Genomic DNA, 23,534 nt, shown 5'->3' with positions numbered 1-23,534 from the left:
GCTGCTGCTGCTCCAAGCTCCTCCCACGCCTACCGAAACCTCTTTGCCAGGTTTCCAACTTGATGGTTCCTGGATCTTGGATTTTCCTGACCTCCTCTAGGAGCACTATTCCCACCTTCCCGCCAGCCTATTGGACCAAAGCGTCATGTGACTAAAGCATTTAAGGAGGAGAAAATCTTCACTTTTCTTATTAGAGTTTTTATCAGGATGAAAAAATATGCATTGCTTACATGGTGCCACAATACAAAGAATCTTAATTATGTCTCTCAGTTTGTATAAAGGATTTCACCTTCCTGACAGCTATAATTCTTTTCTCTGTTGGGAATGCTGAGATGTGGCACTGAGGCACTGTGTCTGGTGGGAGTGTGTCGGGGGAGTGCATGGAGAATGTGTGATATAAGGGAGTGCTTGGGAGGAGACCTTTCTTGTACTTTGCAACCTCGGAGTCTCACCGGCATTTCAAGCTGCACGTATCCCTAACTGACCTCCTCCCCGCTTAGAACTTTTTAAATGCCTTCTGGCCTACATAGTTTCTGATCAGAAGTCAGTTTTGTTCCTTATTGTTGTTCCTGTGTACATAGTCTTTTTCTCTCTGACTTCTTTTAGGAGTTCTTTTTGTCTTTGACTTTTCGTAGTTTGATGGTGGTGTGACTACCGTAGATGTGTTTTCTTTGTATTTATTCTATGTAGCCTTCACTGAGCTTCTTAGACTGATGGGCTGATGTTTCTTACTGAACTTGGGAGTGTGGGGATAAATTTTGGTCATTATTCCTTCAAATATTTCTTCTGCCCAATTCTCTCTCCTCTCTCCTTCTGGAACTCCATTTATACACTAGTTGTTGTCCCACTGGTCACTGAAGCTCTGTGTATTTCTTTATTTTTCCCTTTGTTCACTCTGCTCTTCAGTTTGGATCATTTCTATTACCTGTCTTCAAGTTTGCTGATCTTTTCTTCTGTAGTATTAATTTACTGTTGATTTCATCCAAAATATGTTTTATATGAGGTACTTCATTTCTAGGATTTACTGCTGTTTCTAGAATTTACCTAGGTTTATTTTTATAGGTCCCATTTCTCTTCTGAAATTTCTCTAACCATTTATTTATTCTATCTTTCAATTGCTGAAAATCCTGTGCTTATAAAAACCATTTTAAAGTTCTTATTTACTCAATCTAACATCTGGTTCATCAGTGGCTCTGATTTTATTGACTGTTATTTCTCTTAATTGCATGTCTGTATATTTTTAGTTTTATAGTGGACATTTTGGATGATACATTGAAAAGACGATTTTATTGTTTTCCTCTGAAGAATGTTGTTTTGTTCTAGCAAGCAGTCAAATTACTGGTATGTCCACTTGAGCTTGTAGAGGTTGGTTTTAGATTTTGTTCAGATAGATTTCTTTTGGTTTTGCCCATAGCCCTAAGGTATAACCCTTCGTCCTGTACTTATTTGTAAGACATGGTTTTCTGGAATTAAATCAAAAGCCATAAGTGTTTGCTAAACCCCTTTAACTTGGCAAGACTTGAACTCCAGATTCTATCTTGCAGGCAGTGTTGAATTCTCTGCCTCCCAGCTGTTGCTTCCTTTGGGGAGTTTTTGGGCTCCTTGGAGTCTCTGTCTACACATTAAAAATAAATAAATAAATAAATAAATAAATAAATAAATAAATAAAAGTAGGGGTTAATTAAGGATTTTGAGGGGGGTTGTATAGCAATTTTGGAGCTTTTCCTCTTTGGTTCTTTCCTTTCTGGCATTTTCCTCTTCAATTTTCATCCTCAGTGTCTAATCGCTTTCCGTCTTCCCAGCCAGTAATACTGCTACATTCATTTTAGTTCTGTTCTCCCATCCTTCACCATAAACTGGGCAGTGCTCTGGTGTGCTTCCCATCTCCAATTTCCATTGCGTCAGGTTGTTTTCCAAGTGCTTTTAATTAGTTTGTGTTTGTATATTGTCCCGATCTTATCACTGCTATTGACCAGAGAGTTACTTCAATCACTCCTCCATTTCAAGAACCGGTACTCCCTGCATCCCAACGGAATGTGTCTTCTCACCCAAACCTCCTTCCTCACTGCTGTTGTTGAATTACCATAAACCCAGCCAGCTTAATTCATGTCTTATTTTATATCTCTCCCTCCCCTCTCCTCCCCCTCTTGGTCATAGTCTGTTGGGAAACTTCGGTCCCAATAATTTATAGATTGGTTCAGCTCAGAACCACCTGGGCAGATGACAAAACATGTGGGCCCCACAAGCCTTGTTAGAGCACCTTATATGGCTACCTGTGATATGTTAGATATCAAGCTTAACATTTTACTTTCTCCTCTCAAAATTTATGAGGGAAGCATTACTCTTAAGAATACCGAGCCTTAGCAAAATGAAGTCCTTTGCACCAGGCCACAAGCTAGGAAATAAGGGATTCAGACCTACCTCAAAGCCAGCAAGAACGCAGTTGTCCTGAAAAAAAAACATGGCATTTTTTCAAATCTAACACACTTTTTCTTGTTTTTAGATCTCTGAAATCCGGATGCATCTTAAAGTTAATAGCATGTCAGGGTTTAATTGGCAGCACCTTTTGTTTCTTTACTGGAACATGAGGCATTTATCCGTTGATGGCTTCTCAGATTTGAGGAAGTTTGGCCGTTTTAGTCATCAAGGTTCCAGTGAAGTTGACCCATAGTTAAGGGCCAAGAAGGCAGGGCCCTTCCTCTGGTCAGCTGGTATTGGAAAGGTCTAGAGGAGGGTCTGAGCATCAGGAAACCTGAGAATGCCAGAATCCTCTGTCATCCAGATTTCCTAGCAGTAAAACAGCTGCCTGTGAGCTGGAGCGAGCCAGCTGGGCCTCTCCCCTCCTGGAGGGACTGTGGTCAGACCCTGTGACTTGGGGGAACCACGTGCTCCCTCGCCCTGGTGAGAAGTTAGGAGCCTTGCACTGATGGGAGGGTTCGGAGGCAGTGCTACTGGTTGTCCTGGACTGCCCAGTGTCACAGAGGCGTCTAGGCCGCGTGGAAAGCCCTTTGAAGGCACTGTCTGCTCCGCGCTTGCCAAACAAATGTCAGCACAGGGCGCATGCTCCGTTCCAAAGCAGCTTCAAGGGCCTGTTTTTAGCTCGTGGATGATCTACTTCATTCCCGACTCTTCAGCCCACTGCCAGGGGACAGAGTCCGGGCAGTGCTTCTCCCCGGCTCTGGATATCACCTAACAGTCAAACACATTTGCTATTCAGTCAACAAATATTTATTAAGCCCCATCTGAGCACCAGAGTTTGGGCTCCATGTCAATTTGCTCCAAGCCAATTTGCTGAGACTTATTTGCCTGGTTTTCATGTTGTCATCATTACGGTATTTGGAGGAACGTTCATTTGGTCTTGTCCCTGCTCTCCCATGTGCAGCTGAGGCCGGCGCCCATCCCCAGGAGGACAGGCTTGGGACAGAGACAGGCGAGAGTTCATTTTAATTTGCTGGTTTTCTTTGTATCTTCATAATAAAAAGTTCACAGGAAACTTCCAAAGCTGCTTTAAATCATCCCCATTCTACATAACATTTTAAAAAATGGTTGCTTCTGGAACATTGTCTGTGTCAGACAAGACCTTTGTACCAAATGGGATATGAGGGACAAAAGGCAGCCTTATGGTCAATGCAGCAGGTTCCCAGGCCCCTTACAGATGCCTATGGAGATGCCCGTCCAGGGACAGTGAGTGGCCCCTTACAGACCCCTATGGAGATGCCCATCCAGGGGCAGTGAGTGGCCCCTTACAGACCCCTATGGAGATGCCCGTCCAGGGGCAATGAGCAGCGGATGACCTTGCTTGTGTTTCCCGGGGCCCAAGGAATTGGCTGGGCAGATAATGAGGGTTCTTGGCAAGAGACCGGGGTGAAATCACCAGGCAGAGAAGCTTCCAACACCTCGAAATCCACTCTGGAGAGACCCTCCCCTTCCCTTTCACGTGGAGCCAGACCGTCCTGGTTTCTATGTGTGCAGAGTATTTGGTAAACAGAATGCTTGAGCCCTGACTTGCTGGAAGGGGCAAATCCCAGCTGACGCCCCAGACGCTCAGCCTATTTCTGGCCTGTCTCTTCATCCACCCCCCGCCGAGGTCTGTGGTCTGAGTGTTCATCTGGCCCCCAGCACCCACCGTGGGGGTGGCAGAGATGCCGTTGGAGGAGCCGGTGTCACGTTCCTTTCCTGCTTGAGCCTTGGCCCAGCCAGGTCTCCCAGCCCTGCCCCAGCTGATGCCTGGTATCCACTTAGTAAATGCTCTTGTCCCCACTCCCCCCGTGAATGCGGTGATTCAGCACACAGAGAAGAGCTTCACTAAGAAAGAAAGTATTCACGGCCGCCGTCCAGCTCCGGCAGGCGCCGGAGACAGCTGCCGGCTCCTGCCCGGCCGGGATGGGAGGGCCCCCACCCTCCACACACAGAGGGGTCTCTCCTCGTGCTTTTTCTTAAAGACCCACAGTCTCTTTTGGTTGCTAGACCAATTGCAGCTTAAATCTGTGTTCAGAACACCTCATTAATAAGTAGCAGATTAATAGTCTCCTAGAATTAAGAGAACACCACTCATTCAATGAAACGTGCGTTGCAGGCACGCACGTGCCTGGCACCGTGCAAGGCTCCCTGCCAGAGCTGGAGCGGCCATGAGGACACCGAGCCGTGGCCTGTGACCCTTCCCCACCCAAGACCCCTTTCTTGCCTCTTCTTAACTCTGGGTTTTAAAGACACCCTTCATATATATAAAAAGGCTAATATGCAAATTGACCGAACAACAGAATGGTCATTCACTATGACATGCACTGACCACCAGGGGGCAGACACTCAACGCAGGAGCTACCCCCTGGTTGTTAGTGCACTCCCACAGGGGGAGCGCCGCTCAGCCAGAAGCCGGGCACCGGCGGTGGCAGGAGCCTCTCCTGCCTCCGTGTCAATTGGACACCCCCTAAGGGCTCCCGGACTGTGAGAGGGCAAAGGCTGGGCTGAGGGACCCCTCCAAATGCATGAATGTTGTGCCCGCGCCTCTAGTAAATAATAATGGCCACCGAGGGGCTGGGGGAGGGGGTGTCTGTGAAGTGGGCATAGTACCCGTAGCTCTGTCAGACACTGTATGAGGACCACAGAGCTCACTGACGATCAAGCCCAGTGCCTGGCAGCTACTGGGTGCCCAGTAATGGAACTTACTAGATCACATGTGTCAAACACAAGGCCCGCGGGCCAAATCCAGCCCGCCAGGCCTTGCAATGTGGCCCGCACTGCGCTGTCATCACTGCACTCTGCTGTCAGTTTATGACATTGTCAGTTTATGACTGTTCAGTAAACCATTCGGCCCGCGATTTAGGCTGGATTTTAGATTTTGGCCCCTTCTCTGATTGAGTTCGACACCCCTATACTAGATGATCATGAACACGCTAGGGTCATGGTGACTGGTGGGCAGGCAGCACTTCACTGACCAGAAGTTTCAGCTCAAACCTGACCTGAATTCTTCATGTTCTTCTTCTGGTCCTGGCAGAGCTGAGGATCCCGAGTTGGGTCCCCCAAGATCCCTGAGGGCCGCTCTGTCTCTCCCTGCCACCTGCTCCCATGGCCTGGCGCCTGCTTCTCGTTCTCTGTCCTTACAAGGGAGGGAAGATGATCCTTCCCCGAGAGACACGTCCCGGCCTCGGGGGCATGGCGCCGTGTCTGGGCTCGCCCCGCTCGAGGAGGGTTTGGCCAGAAGGTGGGTCACCTGTCCTGTGCTGACATGCAACAGGTCTGGCAAAGCAAGACGAGCCACTCTTGCTCCTGTCCCCAAGAGGCTGCCGGGGCGGCCTGTGGCCGGGAGAAACGGCCAGACCTGCCATTCCCCGGTCAGTCTGACTGCAGCGAGGCCCCGGAAAGCCACGACTGCCATGGCAGGCTTGCCTGTCCACGTTTCCCCATCACACCACCCAGGCGTCTCTTCCCCAGGAAGAGGCACCCTACTTAGTGGCTGCATACATGCTCCTGAACTCAGCCACACTGCTGGCTGTGCTGGCCACAGATGCTCAGAGGACAGGACCAGTCACACCGCGGGGCTCTTCCTGTCTGTTCCAGGGCGCACGTGGTCCCTGCAGAGTGGCACAGGGTCCAGGAAGGGCGGCACGTGGTCCTAGCAGGGCGGCATGTGGTCCCCGCAGAGGGGCAGAGACGGCCCCCCATCTGCACTCTCAGGATGGCCCACTGGGAGGCGGCTGCACCTGCAGGAGCAGAGACCCTGAAGTCAAGCTCTTCAGAAAGCGGAGCAATGACGGTGGACAGATCAGTGGCATTTCCATGCAGGATCACCTTGTTGTGAAGAAGCGTGCCTAGTACCCGCCCCATAGTGCAGGGCACCATGCGGCCAAACACTCCTGCCAGGCGCAGTGCCCACTGAGGAGCACCTCACCAACTCACTGGCGATGCACAGCAATGGCATGGAGCTCATGACTATGCACATGGTCAGGCATGCCTTCCAGGTCATCCATCTGCTCACTGGCGAGGAACCTCCTCGCCCCCCGCAGGTCATGGTGAATGCCATCACTGGCAGTGGCCCCGAGAGGACTCGACTCGCGATGGGTGAGCCTGTGAGGTGACAGCTGTGTGTTGAATCAGGCCATCTGGCTGCGATGCACAGGTGCCCAGAGGCTGCCTTCCAGAGCATCAGGACCAACACTGCGTGAGATGGGCTCATCAGCATGGCCCAGGGCTCCTCCAGCGCCTCTGCTATCAAGGAAGATGAAGGTCACCAGGACAGAAAGCCCTGGGTGCCTAGCGAAGGACAGCTCCCTGGGGTGACCTTTCTCCCTAGAGATGACATCTAGGCCTCAGGAGTATTTTAGCTGCAGGCCCAGAAAAGCAGCAAAATGTGACCAGCTGCATTGACTAATGACCCCTGCCCTGGTGCCAACCTATCAGTGGAGACCCCGACCCTGAAAGGACACACTTGGGAAGCTGATGAATATTCTATTTAGATCTTCCCTGGGAGAGCCCCTTAAATCTCAACCCTTAAAACCGTTAGGATGGAGGAGGACCCGTCCCTCTCCCCCGCAGGAGTACACTCTGAGCCTTCCCCCCTTCTTCCTCCATAACCCCTTCCCCCACGGAGCAGGGGCTGAGGGGACCCAGTGAGACAAGACAGTGTTTCCCCAAACTTCAGCCCTTATGACTATCTTCACTACTATCACCATCTTTCACACTTACTCTTTAACCCTATTGTATTCATATCTGTGATATTAAGGGTTTGATATGCCATAGCTTTTCTGGTGCTCGCCAGAATAGAGGCGGATGTCCATTCCCGGCCACCACGAGTTCTCAGTGAGGAGTGTCATACTTTGGGGAACAGAGGTGAATAGCTGCAGCGCATGGACTTGACACACTGAGCTCCCAGCATGGGCCAGCTTTTGTGTTACGGGTATTATTATTATAATTATTGTGTTATCACCGCACTGAGTCGATAGGAGGAAAGCTCTGGCTTCTCACTGCCAGCCATTCTCCACCCGCCATCCTTCTCTTTTTCCCGCTTCTCTTCCCACCTTTAGCGGTGACTTTGGGTGCCCCAGAAGTTGTGTGCCTGACTGACGGGGTCAGATGTGTGGGCTTCGGTGGTTCACACCCAGACCCTGGAGTCGATGGGCTCCTGTGTGAAGCGATAGCTCTGATTGTGGGCAGCCGTGGCGGGCCCTCGGCAGTCCCTGCCCACTGCCTGGTCTTCCGCAGGCGGTGTCTGGGTGTCCAGGCTCAGCACCTAACCTGGGTGGGTCCTTTCCATTTTCACTGGAGAATGAGACCCGGGGGCCTTCCACTGATGGGACAGTCCACCAGAGCTAGTAGAGTGTTTATGTGGAGGACACGCCTCCGTCCTGAGAGTGCTTTTCACAGCTGTGGGATTGCAGGCAGTTGTTTTTCTCATTATGTTTTTATCTATTTTCCGGATGATGTTCTTTTAAATATATATATTTTTAAATAAGGTAGTATAGACTGGGAGACAGTAAAGATCCCCAGGTAAACATGGGGTTGGCCAGGGAGTCCGTGCTGGAGCAGATGGGGTGAGGATGGCAGCCAGCAGGGAAAGGCGGGTGGAGATGGGTGAGGGGGCAGAGCGGGTAGCCGAGGTCATTCATTTAGGAGGTAGGGTGCCCACTGGGAGGAACAGCTGTGGGTGGGGTGATGGGCAGGCTGTTGGGGGGAACCAGCCACCAAAGGGAACGGAGGAGACACCAAGGAGTGGCTGGGGCCTTGCCAAGGTGGACCCTGGGGACTTGCAGCGTCGGCAGCCTGTGCAGAGCTGGGAGGTGCCTCCCAAGGCAGAGATGGGGCTTTGATGGCTGCACCGGCCAAGGAGACGTGCCAGGGGAGGAGGCACAAGTGGGATTGGGGCCTGTGTGATCAACCCCACAGGAATACGGAAACTGACCGGAAAAAAAGGAAGAGGTGAACTCAAGCTTGAGATTTTTATGCCAAACTGAAAGTCCTACTTACCCAACCTTCAGATATTTTGTAAGTTTGAGAGATCCTCCAGCCTGTAGCAACACAGCTGCTCCCTGCCTGGCCGGCTCCCGCTCTGCGCTCAGAAGCCACCCTTGGGGGTTTCCAGCCCTGGCACGGCCCACACCAACCAACCGCCTGGCCGCTGCCAGGGGACCTCCTGTGGGCTCAGGCTCGTGGGCCCCAGACTGCGATTTCACAGGCAGGGAACTTCGAAAGCGAAGTTTGGAGGCTCTCACCGGCTGCCAACTTTTTAAAAATGGTGAATAAAGAAATACAAACCCTCAGCATTGTTTCCTAGAAGAAGGGACATTTTAACACCAGCTGCGTAGCCGAACATAATCTCAGAAGAAAGGATATTTTTCCCCAAGTAAGGGCAATTGGCAGCCTTTTGCTGACGCAGTTTTTTAGTTTTTAAAAATGTTATCTTTATTTACAAGGTTTTGCATATAGAAAATTACAACATGAAATTTTATCGCATGTTTTTACCTTATTTGTAAACGAATCTTTGGTCCGAATTTGTCCTTCTGGAGTAGGTGTTCAGGCCCGGTGCAGGGCCTGTTTCTCACAGGTGTTTGTGAGATCCCGCCTCGCACAGGCCTGCTGATGGCAGTGAAGCAACGCTCCAAGTGTCAGCTGCCTCCTCGGGACATCCCGGAGGACAGGCCTCTGGCCTCTGCTCCTGCCTTCCCCCCAGGTGCTGGGAAGGAAGTCGAGGCGGCAGGCCAGGCTTTGGGTTAGCAAAGGCTGCAGGCTCTCCAGCGGCGACAAATGCCCAGGGCTCAGAGGTCTGGTTACCTCACAGGGAACAGAGGACCCATCCAAGAGGGTCCTTAGGGGCCAGGGAGTCCGCCCTACAGACCCAGCGTTAAGAAGAGCCCCGGACTCAGGCTCTGAGAGTAGGAACAGCGTCTGATGGACGAGTGTGCGGCACCTACACTGCGAACTGGTGTATAACACAGGCCACACCATGGCCAGGATGCCGGGCTGAGTGGTCCAACCTCATTTTGTGTGTTAAGGCCGATGGGGCAGGAACTCTGGAGGCCATGGGAGAGGTGGGCATGTCTGGAGGGAAGAGCGGGGAGAGCTGGAGAGACGCACCATCTATCCAATCCTGACAGGTCAGCTGAGGTCAGCAAAGCCGACTCACTCCAGGGAGGGATGCGAGCTCCATTCCCCTGGCTGTCAGTCAGCCCCTGGGTCACTGCAGGCTCATCCGAATGTCACGTGCCCTTCAATGTGGATACCAATTAAATGGCTGGGAAGAGGAGGACATGAGGTTTCCTGGTATTTCCAGAGGAAACCACTCTTCTTTGGGGGCTATTTGTATTTACATATATGTGTGTGTAAATATATACTTATACATACATATATTTACATAGTATGCATATATTTGCATAATATATGACAGTATGTAAATATATATTTGTTGCTATTTTGGTGAGAAACTTAAATTTGATAGTTAATATCAATTATTAGAATAAAATTTTATCTTCAAGTTTAATACATTCTTTTTAAAAATGCACAAACAACTGGATAACACTGCTATAAATTTTAAAGCACTTAAAATCCCACCCGTCCAGCACTTAATGTTTCCATACTTTTATTTCCAGTTTTGCCATATAGTTTAATTTCCTTAGCCATTTCCTGTTGTTTGACATTAGAATGTTTCCAGCCTTTGTTGTTAACTACTGTAGATTTCCCCACAATGACTATCTTTGTGTGTACAATGTTTTCCCTTCTTTTAAAATTATTTCCTCAGAATAAGCTCCGAGGAAAGGGATTATTGAGTCAAAGGACCAGTAGTTTTCTGGCTTTGGAATCTCAAACGCTTTCCAAAAAGGCTGTACCAACTCATGCTCTGCCAGCAACGTATGGGTTTCCCCCTCGCCACAGCCTCCTCGCTGCTTCCAGCGTTGGTCTTATTTTAAATTTAATGATGTAATGGGTTTTAAATGGCAGCTTGTATTTATTAATTTACATTTCTCCGTCCACTCCATTTCTCTGCTCAGGGCCCCCAAATTCATTCTCCATTTGCTCCCTGTGCCTGACTTCATTGCTCTCTGCCCCCCCCCCCTCTCCGCTCCCGCCAATTTGAAGTCCAGATGAATGAGTGATTGTTGGGGCTGGACATTCTTCCTGTTTGTGTGGGAACCACCTCAATAGATCTTGAAGGAAAGACAGTGGAAAGATGTTTAAAGTATAAATAGCTTCGGTGACACCTCTTATTTGTCCAAGGTGGTCCCGTACTGAATGCCGGCTCTGTGCGTCTAGGCGTGTGTTTATGTCTCATTTGAATCCTAGAAGACATCAGAGTTAGAGCGTTAGTGCACGATGTATAATTTAAGTCAGAGATGAAAGCGCCCCCATCAAAAGCAGCCCCTTCTTTCCAGGCGTCCCGTAATTACCGCGGCAGAGGCCTCCGGGGAGGGACAGCGCTCCCAGTGGGGGAGCGTCTGAAGGAAACGGGAAGGCCAACCTCTCTGCCTGCCTCGCCCAGTCCTCCTGGCACATGGCGAGTGGGCCTCAGGGGCCATGAAGGTTGGGGCGGCGTCTGCCGGGCGGGTTCTGGCTTCACAGACTGCTGACGGGAGAGCAGCTGCAGCACGTGTCCTACCAGTGTGTCCAGGAGTTGGCATCTTCTGCGGCCCTTGGGCTGAGATGGTGAAACAACCCCATACATTTATATGGAAAAAATGTGCATTGACCAAACTTCATGGCATCCAAAGTCATATATCAAGTCTCTTGGGGTCTTTATACTTAAGTACCATAATTACTAGGGGACAATATTTTTCTTTTTACAAAAATCAAAGCACTTGACAGATGACCAGATGCCCACCAGCATTTCATGAGTTGACAGTTCTTCCTGCCCCCAGAGGCCCCTCCTCTTGAGGAAGCTGTTGGCAGTGCGGTCGCCATCACCACGCGGTCCGTCTGGCGGAGGGTCCTGTTCCATGAAGCAGACGCAGGAGCTCTTGCATCTCACTGGGAGAGGTGGGCGCGTCTAAATTTTGTGGGAGGTTTTGCTTTTTGCCTGGGTCTTTGCAAGATATATTTTTTAAGTTCATACATTTATATAGGATGTGACTAAGGATGGATCTCTTTCCTGGGACCTGGAATGCAGTCTTGGGAGGTGCCCTTCACTGAGTCAGTTCACCTCTCAGGCCCCACCCCTTCTCTGTGCTCTTCTCTTGCCCTTTCCTTGGCATGTCTCCAAGGTACCCATTTCCCCCACTGCTGCCTCTGATGTGAATGTTTTTACTCTTCTGCCACGTTTTTACTTTCCTTTTATTCTTCCCTTGCCTCGTGCATCTCATTCTATCTCCCCCTCTTGCATTTCTCCTCTGAGAGCTCTCTCCTATCACAGCCTCATCTTCTCGTGCTGATCAAAGCGTCTGAGACTTTCTTCTGGGCCCTGGGGTAGCCCGGGGCTGGAGAAGGGCGGCTGGCCCAGGCCTGCTGGGTCTGGCTGGGCTGGAGCCAGCTGTGCCCCGTGCCCCGGAGAAGACAGAGCCCACAGACATGGTCCCACTGGGGAGCAGGAGGAGCCCTGGTCCCTGAAAGAGGGGTTCCTAGGTCAGTCCTGCAGGTCCCGCATTCTGTCACCTCTCCCGAGCGACGAGGCAGGAGCGATCAAAACACCTGACCCGAAAGCCACAGATAAATTACCAACAGGGGCCGAGGAGCCCTTCCCTAGTTCATTTCAGCCAAATTCAAAAACAGAATTTGCTTTCTGACAGTGAACATCCGTTTGGATCTAGCGAGCTCTCCGAAAATCTGTAGCTTGTTTCCCGGAGAATGCGGGCTTTGGTGGCCGGGGTTAGGGTGCCGTGTTTTGTTACAGTTTCCATTGAGTAATGACCAGATCTGACAGTCCTGCCTCTGCCTCGCTGCTTTTCGTTACACTTAAAGACTAGGTGAAGTGTGGTCACAGACACGCGAGCGCGCTAATGGAAGTGGAAAAGCCTTTGGTGAGCGCAGCGGCCGGCCGTGAGCTCACTCTCTGGCCGGGATCCTGGCGGCCGCGGATGTCCAGGGAGCCTGTCTGTGCACAGTAGCGGATCTGTGCGCCAGGCCTGGAAACACAAGCTCCGAGTGTTTCCCTTGGCACGTGGGCAGCCCCGATCCTACCCGATGCGAGGCAGGTCTCCGAAGCTTTCCCTGGGGGGATCGTCTTGCATTTCCTTCTGGTGACGTCAGCTGCTCCGGGAGCCCTTTATGGCCCTCGGAGAAATGTGGGAGCTCAGCTCGGAGATAGCGGGGCCCAGGGCTGACCCCAGCGGGCGGGGGAGTGAGGCGCCTGGCAGCAACAGGCACTCTCTTCCACCCAACAGTGGAATTTCAGAGCCCAGATAGAAGAGTCACGTGTGTGCGAGTGAAGGCTCCACCCGCACAGTCGTCCCCAGACGTCCATGTGTGAGCCCCTCCTGAGTGCTGACCACGCAGACGGATTAGACACAGCCTTGTCCTCGAGGAGCGTGCGACGGATGCTGCCATGGAGAAAGGGGCATCTGCTCTCAATGCCCAGGAGGACACGGCTAACAGCGGAGAATAGTGAGGCCGAGGGGCAGCGGGAGGAAATGCCTCTGCCGGCTCAGCTCCAGGGCGCCGAGGGCTCGTCCAGGGAACAAGGGGCCCGCACGCCGAGTATCTTGTACGAAAGTGGGAAGAGGCTGGAGGTGCCGGCATAGGCAGAGCCAGAGGCTGGGAACCGTGCCCACTGGGGTGGAAGGTCATCAGGGGGTTTTAAGTTGGGGAAGGACCAGTCTGATGGGTTTTAGAAAGAACACAGGGTGCAGGATGGATTGGAAGGAGAGGAGTCGGGAGGCACTGAGGCGCGAGGCATGGCCGGTGGCCTCCCAGGCAGTGGGTAAAGTTTGTGGCCTTTCAATCAAAACCTGAAGACCAGGTCTTCACCAAAACCAAGAATGTTGGGGAAATCATTTGCATAAAATACTACCTCCCTTTTTCCTGCCCAAAAAGTGTTTTTTCTTCATTAGTAAGAAGGAAGGAAAGGGAGGGAGGGAGGCAGGGAAGAAATATCCTGTTCGTTTATATTTCTAAAATTAGTACAATGTAATAGCTAAACGCTGGAAAATAAAAAATTTTATAAAGCAGAAAATAATCCTAAAATTTGGTCTTTAAAGTTGGTTACCATTAACAGATTAGGCAATATCTTTCTCTCTCTCTCTCTCATATAAAATCATACCTGATTTTTTTTTTCTTAAAAACACATCATGGATATCTTTTCATGTCAGTTCTTAGAAATGTATTTTAGTCTTAATAGCTGCATCATTTTCATTTTCTAGCTGATAATTGCTGGTATATATTGATATATATAAGAATGCTATTAGTTTGTATATAGGTTGCCCAAAATAAGTGTATACACGCTTTAACAGCTAATAGCTCAATTTTTAAAATGAAATATATTTTAATAAATACTTATAATTATTCAAAGTGTATATGTACATTTTTCTGGGACACCCTATGTATTTACTTCGAACTTAGCTCTGTTATTTATTACTGATAATTTTTCAGTTGACTACCCTAAGTTATTTAATTATGTAACTTTTATGATAACTAATTTTATCACTTAAAAATAATAGTAACATTATGTATATCTTTAGCATTATGTATATCAAATACATTTCTTTGTCTTGTCTTAACTCATTAGCTTATGTTTCCAGAATAGTGTTACACGATAGCAATATGGCAGGTGTTCTTAACTTCCTCCTAGGAGTAGGATTTCATATTAAGAACATTGTATTAACTTTTCTGACATCCTTTATCACATTAAGAAAGTCTCTTTCTAAGCTCAGTGTTTTATAAGGAATTGATATTAAAGTTATGAATGACTTTTTAGCATCTCTCAAGATCATCTGTTGAAGTATCACTGTACTTCTCTAATAAACCTCTTTGCTTTATTAGTCTTTAATACTCTACTAATTCAATTTGCTAATAGTATTTTAAAACACTGGGTTCCATAAAACCATTTGGATATTGTACTTTTATTTATTTATTTGTTTGTTTGTTTTTAAAGATAGATCATTTAAAAAATATATATTTTATTGATTTTTCACAGAGATGAAGAGAGAGGGATAGAGAGTTAGAAACATCGATGAGAGAGAATCATCAATCAGCTGCCTCTTGCACACCCCCTACTGGGGATGTGCCCACAACCAAGGTATTTGCCCCTGACCGGAATCGAACCTGGGACCTTTCAGTCTGCAGGCCGATGCTCTATCCACTGAGCCAAACCGGTCCCGGCTGGATATTGTACTTTTTAATTAGAGTATCTTTCTCAATATTGTTAATATTTTTCTCTTTATTAGTAACTTGAAGGTTTTTGCCTCTTCTTGAGACAATTTTGAGAAAATATCCTTAGTAAGCTCCCATTTCAGCTAGATTTTCAAATACATTGGCATAAAAATTACACATACCATCATGTATACACCTCCGTATTTGGGATCATATCCTCCCCCCCTCCCTCTCTCTCTCTCTCTCTCTCTCTCTCTCCTTCTTTCTTTCTCTCCCCCCCCCCCCCCCACATTGTACATCTGAGTTTTCTTTCTTTTTTCTCCATCATATACACCAAAGGAATTGTCTACTTTATTGTCTTTTCAAAGAACTAACTTTTATTTTTCACTCTATGAGACAAGCTTTTTTAAATTCATTATTTCTGCTTTTATATTTCAGTTGTTTTCTTTTACTTTTTTTTACTTTTTTGGTCCTAGTTTTCTATAAAGAACACTAAGTTCATTTCTTTTTTATTTTTCTTAATTATCAATGTAAGCATTTGAGTATTTATGTGGGTTTGAGTGTATCCTATATGTATGTAGTTTGTTATTTTACCTTTAATTTCTTCTTTCATCTCTGAATTATTTGGGTTTGTGTTTTGTTTTGTTTTCCTTCCCACGTGGTTCATTTTTTTAAATTTGTTGTTACTTCTGGGGCAGCAGAGGAAGTAGAATTACTCTAGATCTACCAAAACCACATGGATTATGAGTGTAGGAGGTACAGTTTTCCCCAAAGGATAAGCGAGGGCTGTTTCCAGAATTGGGAGTGGATGTTAAGCAGACAAAAGTACCAGTTTCTTCTCAACGGTCAACAGAGTTTGAAGGATTAAATGAGATAGTACTTAGCACAGTGTCCAGCACAAAGCAAGCCGAATACTAATGACCAGGTTAATGCCACCTCCTCATGCCCCTCCTTCCTGATGGTCAGAACGCCAGCACATGCTGTCTGACCCAGAGCCCTCCAGCAGAACGTTACCCCATCGCACCAGTACACGGCCTGAGGGGGCCTGTGGCTGTGTCCTCATTTCACCCTGGGAGCCCGGAGGAGCTTCGACTCCCCCAGACTCTAGATCCGGGCAGGCTGCCTGCTGCGGGGCTCTGCCCACGTGCCTTTGTGATTCACGAGCCTCCACGCCATGAAGGAAGTGAGTCCACGTGCTGGTCCAAGAAACATGGTCTCTGACCACGCGACATGTGACTGCCTGCCTGCCCCCGTTCTGCAGACCTGGGAAACATGTGCCTGAGTGTCAGTAAGCTTCAGCACTGTCCCTATCCAGAACATTCTTTAAACAAGGGTTTTTCTGCAGTCCGTGTTTCGCATGGCGGGTGTTAATTAGCGACACTAATTAATACAGTCTTCCGCGTCATGGCAGGGAGCCTGCACCGCCTGCTCAGACCTCCTCCTGCAGTGGGTGGAATTGCTTTGTGCTCTCTTTTAAAAAAAGAAAAAGAAAGAGAAACCCGAATGAGCGGCTTCTCTGGTACTTCATTTGGAATTTGTCAGGACAGTTTATGTGCTCAAACCACACATAGCATAGTTCTGGGGGCCAGCACTCCTCACTTTTGAAGTTTGAAAGTGATCTTTTCAAGGCAGAACAGGAAAACATGGGGGGGGGGGAAGTCTGTTATCTCAAACTTAGGGAGAGAAAGAGAGAGGTGGTGGGGGGGGAGAGAGAGAGAGAGAGGGAGAGAGAGAATGGAAAGCATACGATGGAAATGTGGCGTGTTTTATGCCGTGAAGGGATTTTTCCCTCAGCACAGCAGAATTCTCCTTATTAAATAGATAGCTGTGTGAGAAAACCAAAACCAGAGTCGGGATGGCAGTGAGACGTGTGGTGGTGGGCGAAACAAGAGAGCAGTGAGTTCTGGGCTGTGGCGACGCCCGGTGCCAGCCCCGGCACTGGCCCTGGCAGGCGGGCGCCCAGCCTCCAGTGGGCTCTGCTCCATGGAGCTGGGTGTCTGCAGCTTCAGAGGAGGTGTCTGTTCAGGAGAGACCTCCTTTGTCGGCCTGGCTCTCCCTCCGTGGGGTCGGAGTACCTTGTGGACAAGCCCTGGTGGGGGGCCTGGCCTCCCTGTCAGGAAGAGGGTTTGGCACATGCCCGGCTCTGCCCACCATGGCAGTCTGACGGCACTTCTGTTGCAGCCACAGCAGTGACACCAGCCTGGGAGGACGTGGAAGGAGGGAGCAGAGAAGGAGGCCCCGTGTGCAGGCGGGCAGCACCGGCAGAAGCTGGCTGCCAGCGGCGTCCCTGGGGAAAGCAGGCCACGGCAGGGGTCCTCACGCCCCACCTCTGTGGCTGGGACCTTGTTTCTGTGCCAGCCAGTGACTCCCAGCCCCCAGCGCTCAGCATTGCTCTCCCCCCCAAATCTTTGGAGTCAGACAGGCCTGAATTCAAATCCTGACTCTCCCCTTTGCGAGCCGTGTAATCCTGGACAAGTCACCTTTCCTCTCTAGGCTCTTACTTCCTGGTCTGAGAAATGGGGACGTGAGAGAACCCAGATGCCGTGCTACAAGCAAGGCCCGCCTTCCGCTCCGAGTGGCTGTTACTACGATGGTTGTTTCCTCCAATGCGTCTGCCCCTCCCAGTCCAGCCCCAGTCCCTGGCACCACTCAGCCCCATGGCAGCCAGGGCCAGGGGCCGGTCCAATTACTGTCCATCCTAACGAGGCCAGCACCACAGTGTCATCTGCTGTAGTGACTGTACAAATAGGAAGGGAGCTGAGCTGTCCCAGCCCAGATGGGAGCTCCCGCACTGGCCGGGCTGAGGTGGGTGGCCACCACGTGCTCCGCATCTGGGCGCCATCCTTGGTTATGGCAAACGCAGCTGGTGCATCCCTCCCATGGGGCCTCGCCACGGAGCCAGGCTCGAGGTTAGCTCCGCTCAGCTTCTTGAGCATCTTAGTGGTTCAGGCCCCAGGCCAGCAGACTCCCACGGCCACCGTCATTACTCCCAGGCCCAGTCAAGGAAACTGAGGCCCTGGGAGGTAAAAAGCCTTGCCCGAGGCCACCCAGCATGGCAGAATCAGGCTTCCAAATCTCCTTGTTCCAAGCCCCACTCTCTCCCACTCATACCACAGCTGCCCATCACGTGGCAGAGCTGGCAGGGCCCCCAGGCCTGGGTGGGCCCACTGACAGTGGGACCTGGACAGATACACCACGATGGGTGCCAGGGAGACAGCGGGAGGAAGTGGCCGATGTAGGAGGGGAGGTGGCCACAGCACAGTCATGAGCCTTCTTGGCGAGTGTTGACTCAAAGGAGAAAGCAGGCAGGGAGGCCTCAGGCTGGAAATCTCTGGGCCCAGCTTGCCTCCCCAGATGCCAGGCACCGGAGGACCGGCTGCGGTCAGAGAGGACTGACAGTGTGGCAGCCCGGACAGACCTGGTAGGAATCCTGCCTCTGTCACTGCCCAGCTGTGTGGCCTCAGATAAGCGACTCTCAGCTTCCGTTTCTCTCTCTGCGAAGACCTAAAACCTCTCAGACAGTAGTGGTGTTATTTAGGAGTCAGTTATCTGCTCAGTTTTATTATTATCTTCACCGATTATTATCTTCACCTAACTCTAAGTGACTTTCTTCAGCTACAAAATGAGGGTAGTAATGAGGGTACATCACAAGGCTATTGTATGGATTCAGTAAAACGTGGCTGCATTCATGCTTTTCTCGTTTTCAGCTAATGTTTACTCAGCAGCTCCCATGCGCTCTGTTCCAGCCGCAGGGATTGAGTTTGTGGAGGAAGACACCCTTCCTAATTGGAGGACATTCTTTCTAATTATTAAAATTTTGGAAATTTCCCTAATGGATGGGGAATCAGACATTCAGTGCCTGAGTGATACAAATGAGTATAGAATCACAGCTGTGGTGAGTGCGAGCTGTGCACCGGGCTCAGCACAGCACTGGCACAGGACAAGTGGGAGGTGGCTATTTTTATGACTTCATTATGGTTTAGGCTTTTAAGTATTTCCAGTTATGGGCTAATAATACTGAAAAGATTTCCCTGGATTTGTACAGTCTTAACTGGGAGATTTGCTGCTTTTGGAGTTCTTGTCATGGGAGTGAAAGACTGTGTATGGAGGTGCTTTCCAGGCATCGCGGTGGATTGAGGTCTCTCCGGGCCACCGGGGCCAGGAGACCTCCTTTGGGAGGGCCCCTCAGTCCTCACCGGGTCCCGGCCATGGCCTCCACTCTCTGGACCTGGGAGTGGACAGGTGCTGGCGTCGGCACATTTTGTAGAGGTGGGTGATGCACACTCCAACAGTACAATTTGCTCTTATTAAGTAGTGAGCTCCCCGTGCCAACAGGATGCAAGCAGGGGCTGGGCAGTGGGAAAGGTTTGCCGGTCCCGTCAAAGGCAAGCTCTTCCTGGCCTCTGTCTGCAGAGCCAGGACCTGAGGGGAAGCGGAAGGGCCGGCACCATCCTCACAGGGCGGAGCAGGGCGAGGCTTCCGCGCGGGTGCCCTGGAGGAAAGGCGATTCCCGGGCCTGTCTGATGGCCAGTCAGTGGGTGGGAGCGCAGGTGCGGGAGCCACACAGACCTGGGCTCACATCCTGCACGCTCACTGGGAGCTCGGGCAGGCTTCTTATTTCTCTAAGCTCTCGTTTTCTCTTTAACCCTCGTGGGGTTGATGGGAGGATCACAGGAGGTTGAAGGAGGATAAGTGTCCATCGGATGGTAAATCCCCGGGAAGCATCAGTCTCCCTTCCCCGTCCTGCTCCTCAGTGTCCGCTCCTGGGCGGGCGTTCACTCTGCCACTCACGTCTCCAGCAAGTTCTCACCTGGAACGAAGCTGCCTCATGCCCCTTATCCGTTACCTCCCGCTCAGGACAGAGGGGACTTGCTGCTGTGCTTGAAGCAGCGATGAGACTTTCAGGACCGCCGCTGCTGAGGCCTCGGGGAGGCACCTGAGTCACCCTGTTAAGAGGAAAGAGGGAAAGCAAGGGGAGAATAAATCTGTGGATTCCAACCCACCGAACTTGGAGCTTCTCTACGGGGGACATTATTTCTAATTATTAACATTTGGAAACATGATGCCACTAGAAAGGAAGTGGAAATGGTTCCTATGAGAAGTACCAGCATCTGTTTCTGTGATTTAACGGTTTCCCGTCACAATGTGAAGCTATTTTAAAAGCAGATGACTGACTGGCTGACTCATGGTATCCAGCAGCTGCAGTCCACTGCGATGGCAGGAGTGTGCTCTGCAGGGGCAGGCTTGAGTTCCACTCCCGTCGCCAGCATCACCAGCTGTGTGGCCTGGAGCTAGTTGCACATCCCCTCTGCTTCTCCTTTTCCTCCTTGTGAAATGGGTTGCTGTAAGAATAACGAACACAATGAATGTATCTCAGTAAAGTGCTCATTTATCCAGACAAAACTTTTATGTACCTGATTCATTACATTTGTAATAATTCTTAGTCATTTAACAGTAAACTTTTAAGGCTATAAATTTTCCTCTGAATATCTCTTTGGTCTGATCTTATAAATTTTGACAAGTAGTGTTCTTATTATCATTTTCTTTAAATAGACTTTTTGTTTTAGATTATTTGTTTTTTCTTTGACCTGAAAGTTGCTTGTGAATGTGTATATGTGTGCAAGTGTGTGTTTCCCAAATGGTTAACCTTTTTTCTATATTTATTGTTAACTCTTCCATGTAATATAAGGTCAAAGAGTGTGGATAATATGACGTTTACTTTTTAAAGCCTATTAAACTTTTCTTTACAGTCTAGTATATAATCCAATTTTGTAAACATTCCATGGGTATCTGAAAATAATTATATTTTCATTAATATAACACCAAACTTAATTTTTTTACTCAAATACAATATTTATATATGCACACATACATATGTAATGTATCTGTATATGTATGTCTGTATGTGTATATTTGTGTGCATACACACAAATTCTGGAAGAGACATGCCAAAAACTCCCTGCATGGTTAGGTTTTTGTTGAATTCATTGTTTATTTCTGATAGTTTTTTGCTTTGTATATTTTGATGCAATGTCACTTTGTGCATAGAAATTTGTAATCAAATTTTGTAATCAAATCTTCTCAAGCAACGATGCTTTTCATTAATATCAGTGATGCCTCTTTGCCTTGTTCAGTGTTTTCTGCATTGAATTCTGCTTTCCATCGCTACTCCTACTCAACCCCACAAATATCATGGGTAGAGTGGCAGGACTCACATCCCCGAGAGCCTGCAGCCCTGCCCTGTGGCCCGCCAGTCAGCTGAAGGCTATGTCGTGCCTCCCGCTGCACTGCCAGTCCTCCTCTCCCAGCTCTGCCCAGGTGGCTTGTTCCAAATCTCCCCTGGGTGATGACGAGGCCATGCCGAGGCCCAACACTGGCCTGTTTTTATATCACATGTTATTTTTTATTAAGCACCCTCAGGAGAATTCTCTGTCTAGCCTTAGTTTTTTGTTTTTTGTTTTTAACTAAGGATGGTTTTATCCTTTAGTTAATTTATGATTTTTTTATCCCTTAGTTAACTTATGATTTTTTTTATCCCTTAGTTAATTTATGATTTTTTGGGGGAGGGTGTACAGATAGACATGCAGCTAAGTGAATAAATGAAAAACTGAATTCCATCCAAATGGTGTTCTCCTGGATAGAATATCTTAGACCTCTTAAACTTCATCGGTTGGTGAAAAACACAAGTATTCATTCATCTCCTTTATGTCCTGTTATTTTCCAGTTGGGTTACAAGAAAAAAAAAAATCCTTGTTGCTGGAGAATGTATGAATCAGAAATGCTGAAATCTCGCCAGCATTCACTTTGGTTGTCACTCGATGCTTGATTTACAGTTGAACGGTCTATGTGAAAAATTAGTAGTCAGGATTGGACTTGAAATCCAAAGAGAATCTCAGTTTTCCCTAAGCCGCCCTTTATATCTTCTAGCAGAGCAGTGTGCTTTGTTCTATTTTTGTCTGATTTATGGTGAACACTTACCATCATTAAATATCTTCTTTACTTTTAGGGATCTATCGTCTGACTTTTTTGTATTTTTTTTTAAGGGATCTATCTTCTGGATTTAATCTATATTGATTCTGCATATCCTGCCTCAGACAGCATTATGGAAAACGAACAAAGATCCAATCAGATGAACAATATTCTCCGAATAATCTCAGATTTACAAGTCTCCTGCAGCTATGGTTAGTACCACTGATTGTTGGGGTTGTGAAATGTCATATCACTGAAATTTGAGTCCGGCACCTTATCAGTGAGAAAGCACTTCCTTGAGCACAAAACATGTGCTAGATTTTTAAACAAATATATTTTATTGATTTCAGAAAGGGAGAGAGAGAGAGAGAGAGATCAATGATATTCATTGATTGGCTGCCTCCTGCACACCCCCTACTGAGGATCGAGCCCACAATCTGAGCATGTGTCCTGACTGGGAATCTAGCCGTGACCTCCTGGTTCACAGGTTGACACTCAATCACTGAACAATACCAGTTGGACTTACACACGTATTTGATCTTCAAAGACTGTGCAAACAAGATGTTATCAACTGCCGCCCAGAACAAAGGGTGTGAACAAACCTCCAGCAATGTCCGCTTGGGAAGGCCCCCTGGGAAGCCAGGGTGGGCTTCCTGTTGGATTCACTGAACCAAACGGCCTGCTCACAAGCCCCCCAACAAAGACTGGGGTGAGCTGTCAGCACTTCCAGACCAGCTGTCCTCTGACCAGAGGGAAAGTGAGGAGACTGGGTTCCCAGAGCACGCCTCACCGCTGAGGCCCTTTCCACTGACAGATACATGGACACTCACTGTCCCACTGGCCAGCAGAGCAATTACAGAGATCAGTTTGGTATCAGACTGACTAGGGTTCAGATCTCGGTTCTGCCTCTTGAAAAGTCACTTTCTCGTCTCTGAGTCTGAGGTTTTCTCATCAGTAAACACGGGGACGTGATGTGTGCGGAGCCCTGAGCACACCCCGACATTTCATTGGCGCTCAGCAAACGTTCACTTAGTACCGCTGCCTGCACCTGCGTCTTCCCTGCCATCAGCTCCGGGAAGCAGGTGTCATCCCACTGCAGAAATGAGAACACTGAGGCTCTTGATCAATGGTTCTCAACCTTCCTAATGCTGTGACCCTTTAATACAGCTCCTCATGTGGTGGTGACCCCCAACCATAAAATTATTTTCGTTGCTACTTCATCACTGTAATTCTGCTACTGTTAGGAATCATAATATAAATACCTGTGTTTTCCGATGGTCTTAGGTGACACTGCTAGTAGTTCTCAACCTGTGGGTCACAACTCACAGGTTGTGAACCGCTGCTGTAAAGCCTGGCCCAAGGGACCGTCAGTGACTCTGGGAAGACTGAATATATGCCCCAATACCCAAGGAGCATCTAGTGCCAAAATCAGCGATGCCCACATTCTCACTCGGGACCTGGAGATGGGGAAAGACTGAGACTCTGGTTTTGTCCACCTTTTGCAGATCACCTCACAACCCTGCCCCACGTGCAGAAGTACCTGAAGTCTGTGCGCTACATCGAAGAGCTCCAGAAGTTTGTGGAAGACGACAACTATAAGTGAGTGCCCACGCTCTCCCCTGGCCCCGGCACATAGCAGGTGCACAGAATGTGACCTCTGACACACACACACACACACACACACACACACACACACACACACCCGGCTCCCGGGCCCATGGTGGCGCTGTCTGCCCCTTAGTTCTGAGGAAGGTGTTTTGTGACCTTCTCAGCTTCTCTCTCTCAAATCACCTGGGTGCTGTGAACATGGAATCCTCAGCTCTGTGAGGTGTGCTGCTCCA

The 23,534-nt window shown here is 48.9% G+C and overlaps 1 protein-coding gene across 11 annotated transcripts in view; it reads left to right on the top strand.

Annotated features, from left to right (window-relative positions):
* Positions 1–23,534, top strand: part of RALGPS1 (Ral GEF with PH domain and SH3 binding motif 1) — a 241,292-nt gene that overhangs the window by 182,494 nt on the left and 35,264 nt on the right. For all 11 annotated transcript variants that reach the window (XM_084898361.1, XM_084898365.1, XM_084898360.1 and 8 more), the window contains exons 9-10: positions 21,768–21,905; positions 23,199–23,292. In XM_084898361.1, the coding sequence (XP_084754487.1) occupies positions 21,768–21,905; positions 23,199–23,292 (232 nt within the window). The remainder of the gene's footprint in view (positions 1–21,767; positions 21,906–23,198; positions 23,293–23,534) is intronic.

The sequence above is a fragment of the Pipistrellus hanaki genome, assembly GCF_964339955.1.
Source record: "Pipistrellus hanaki genome assembly, chromosome: 11".
Taxonomy (NCBI): domain Eukaryota; kingdom Metazoa; phylum Chordata; class Mammalia; order Chiroptera; family Vespertilionidae; genus Pipistrellus; species Pipistrellus hanaki.
Note: the sequence above shows the minus strand (reverse complement) of the source record. Positions and strands in the feature narration are given on the sequence as shown.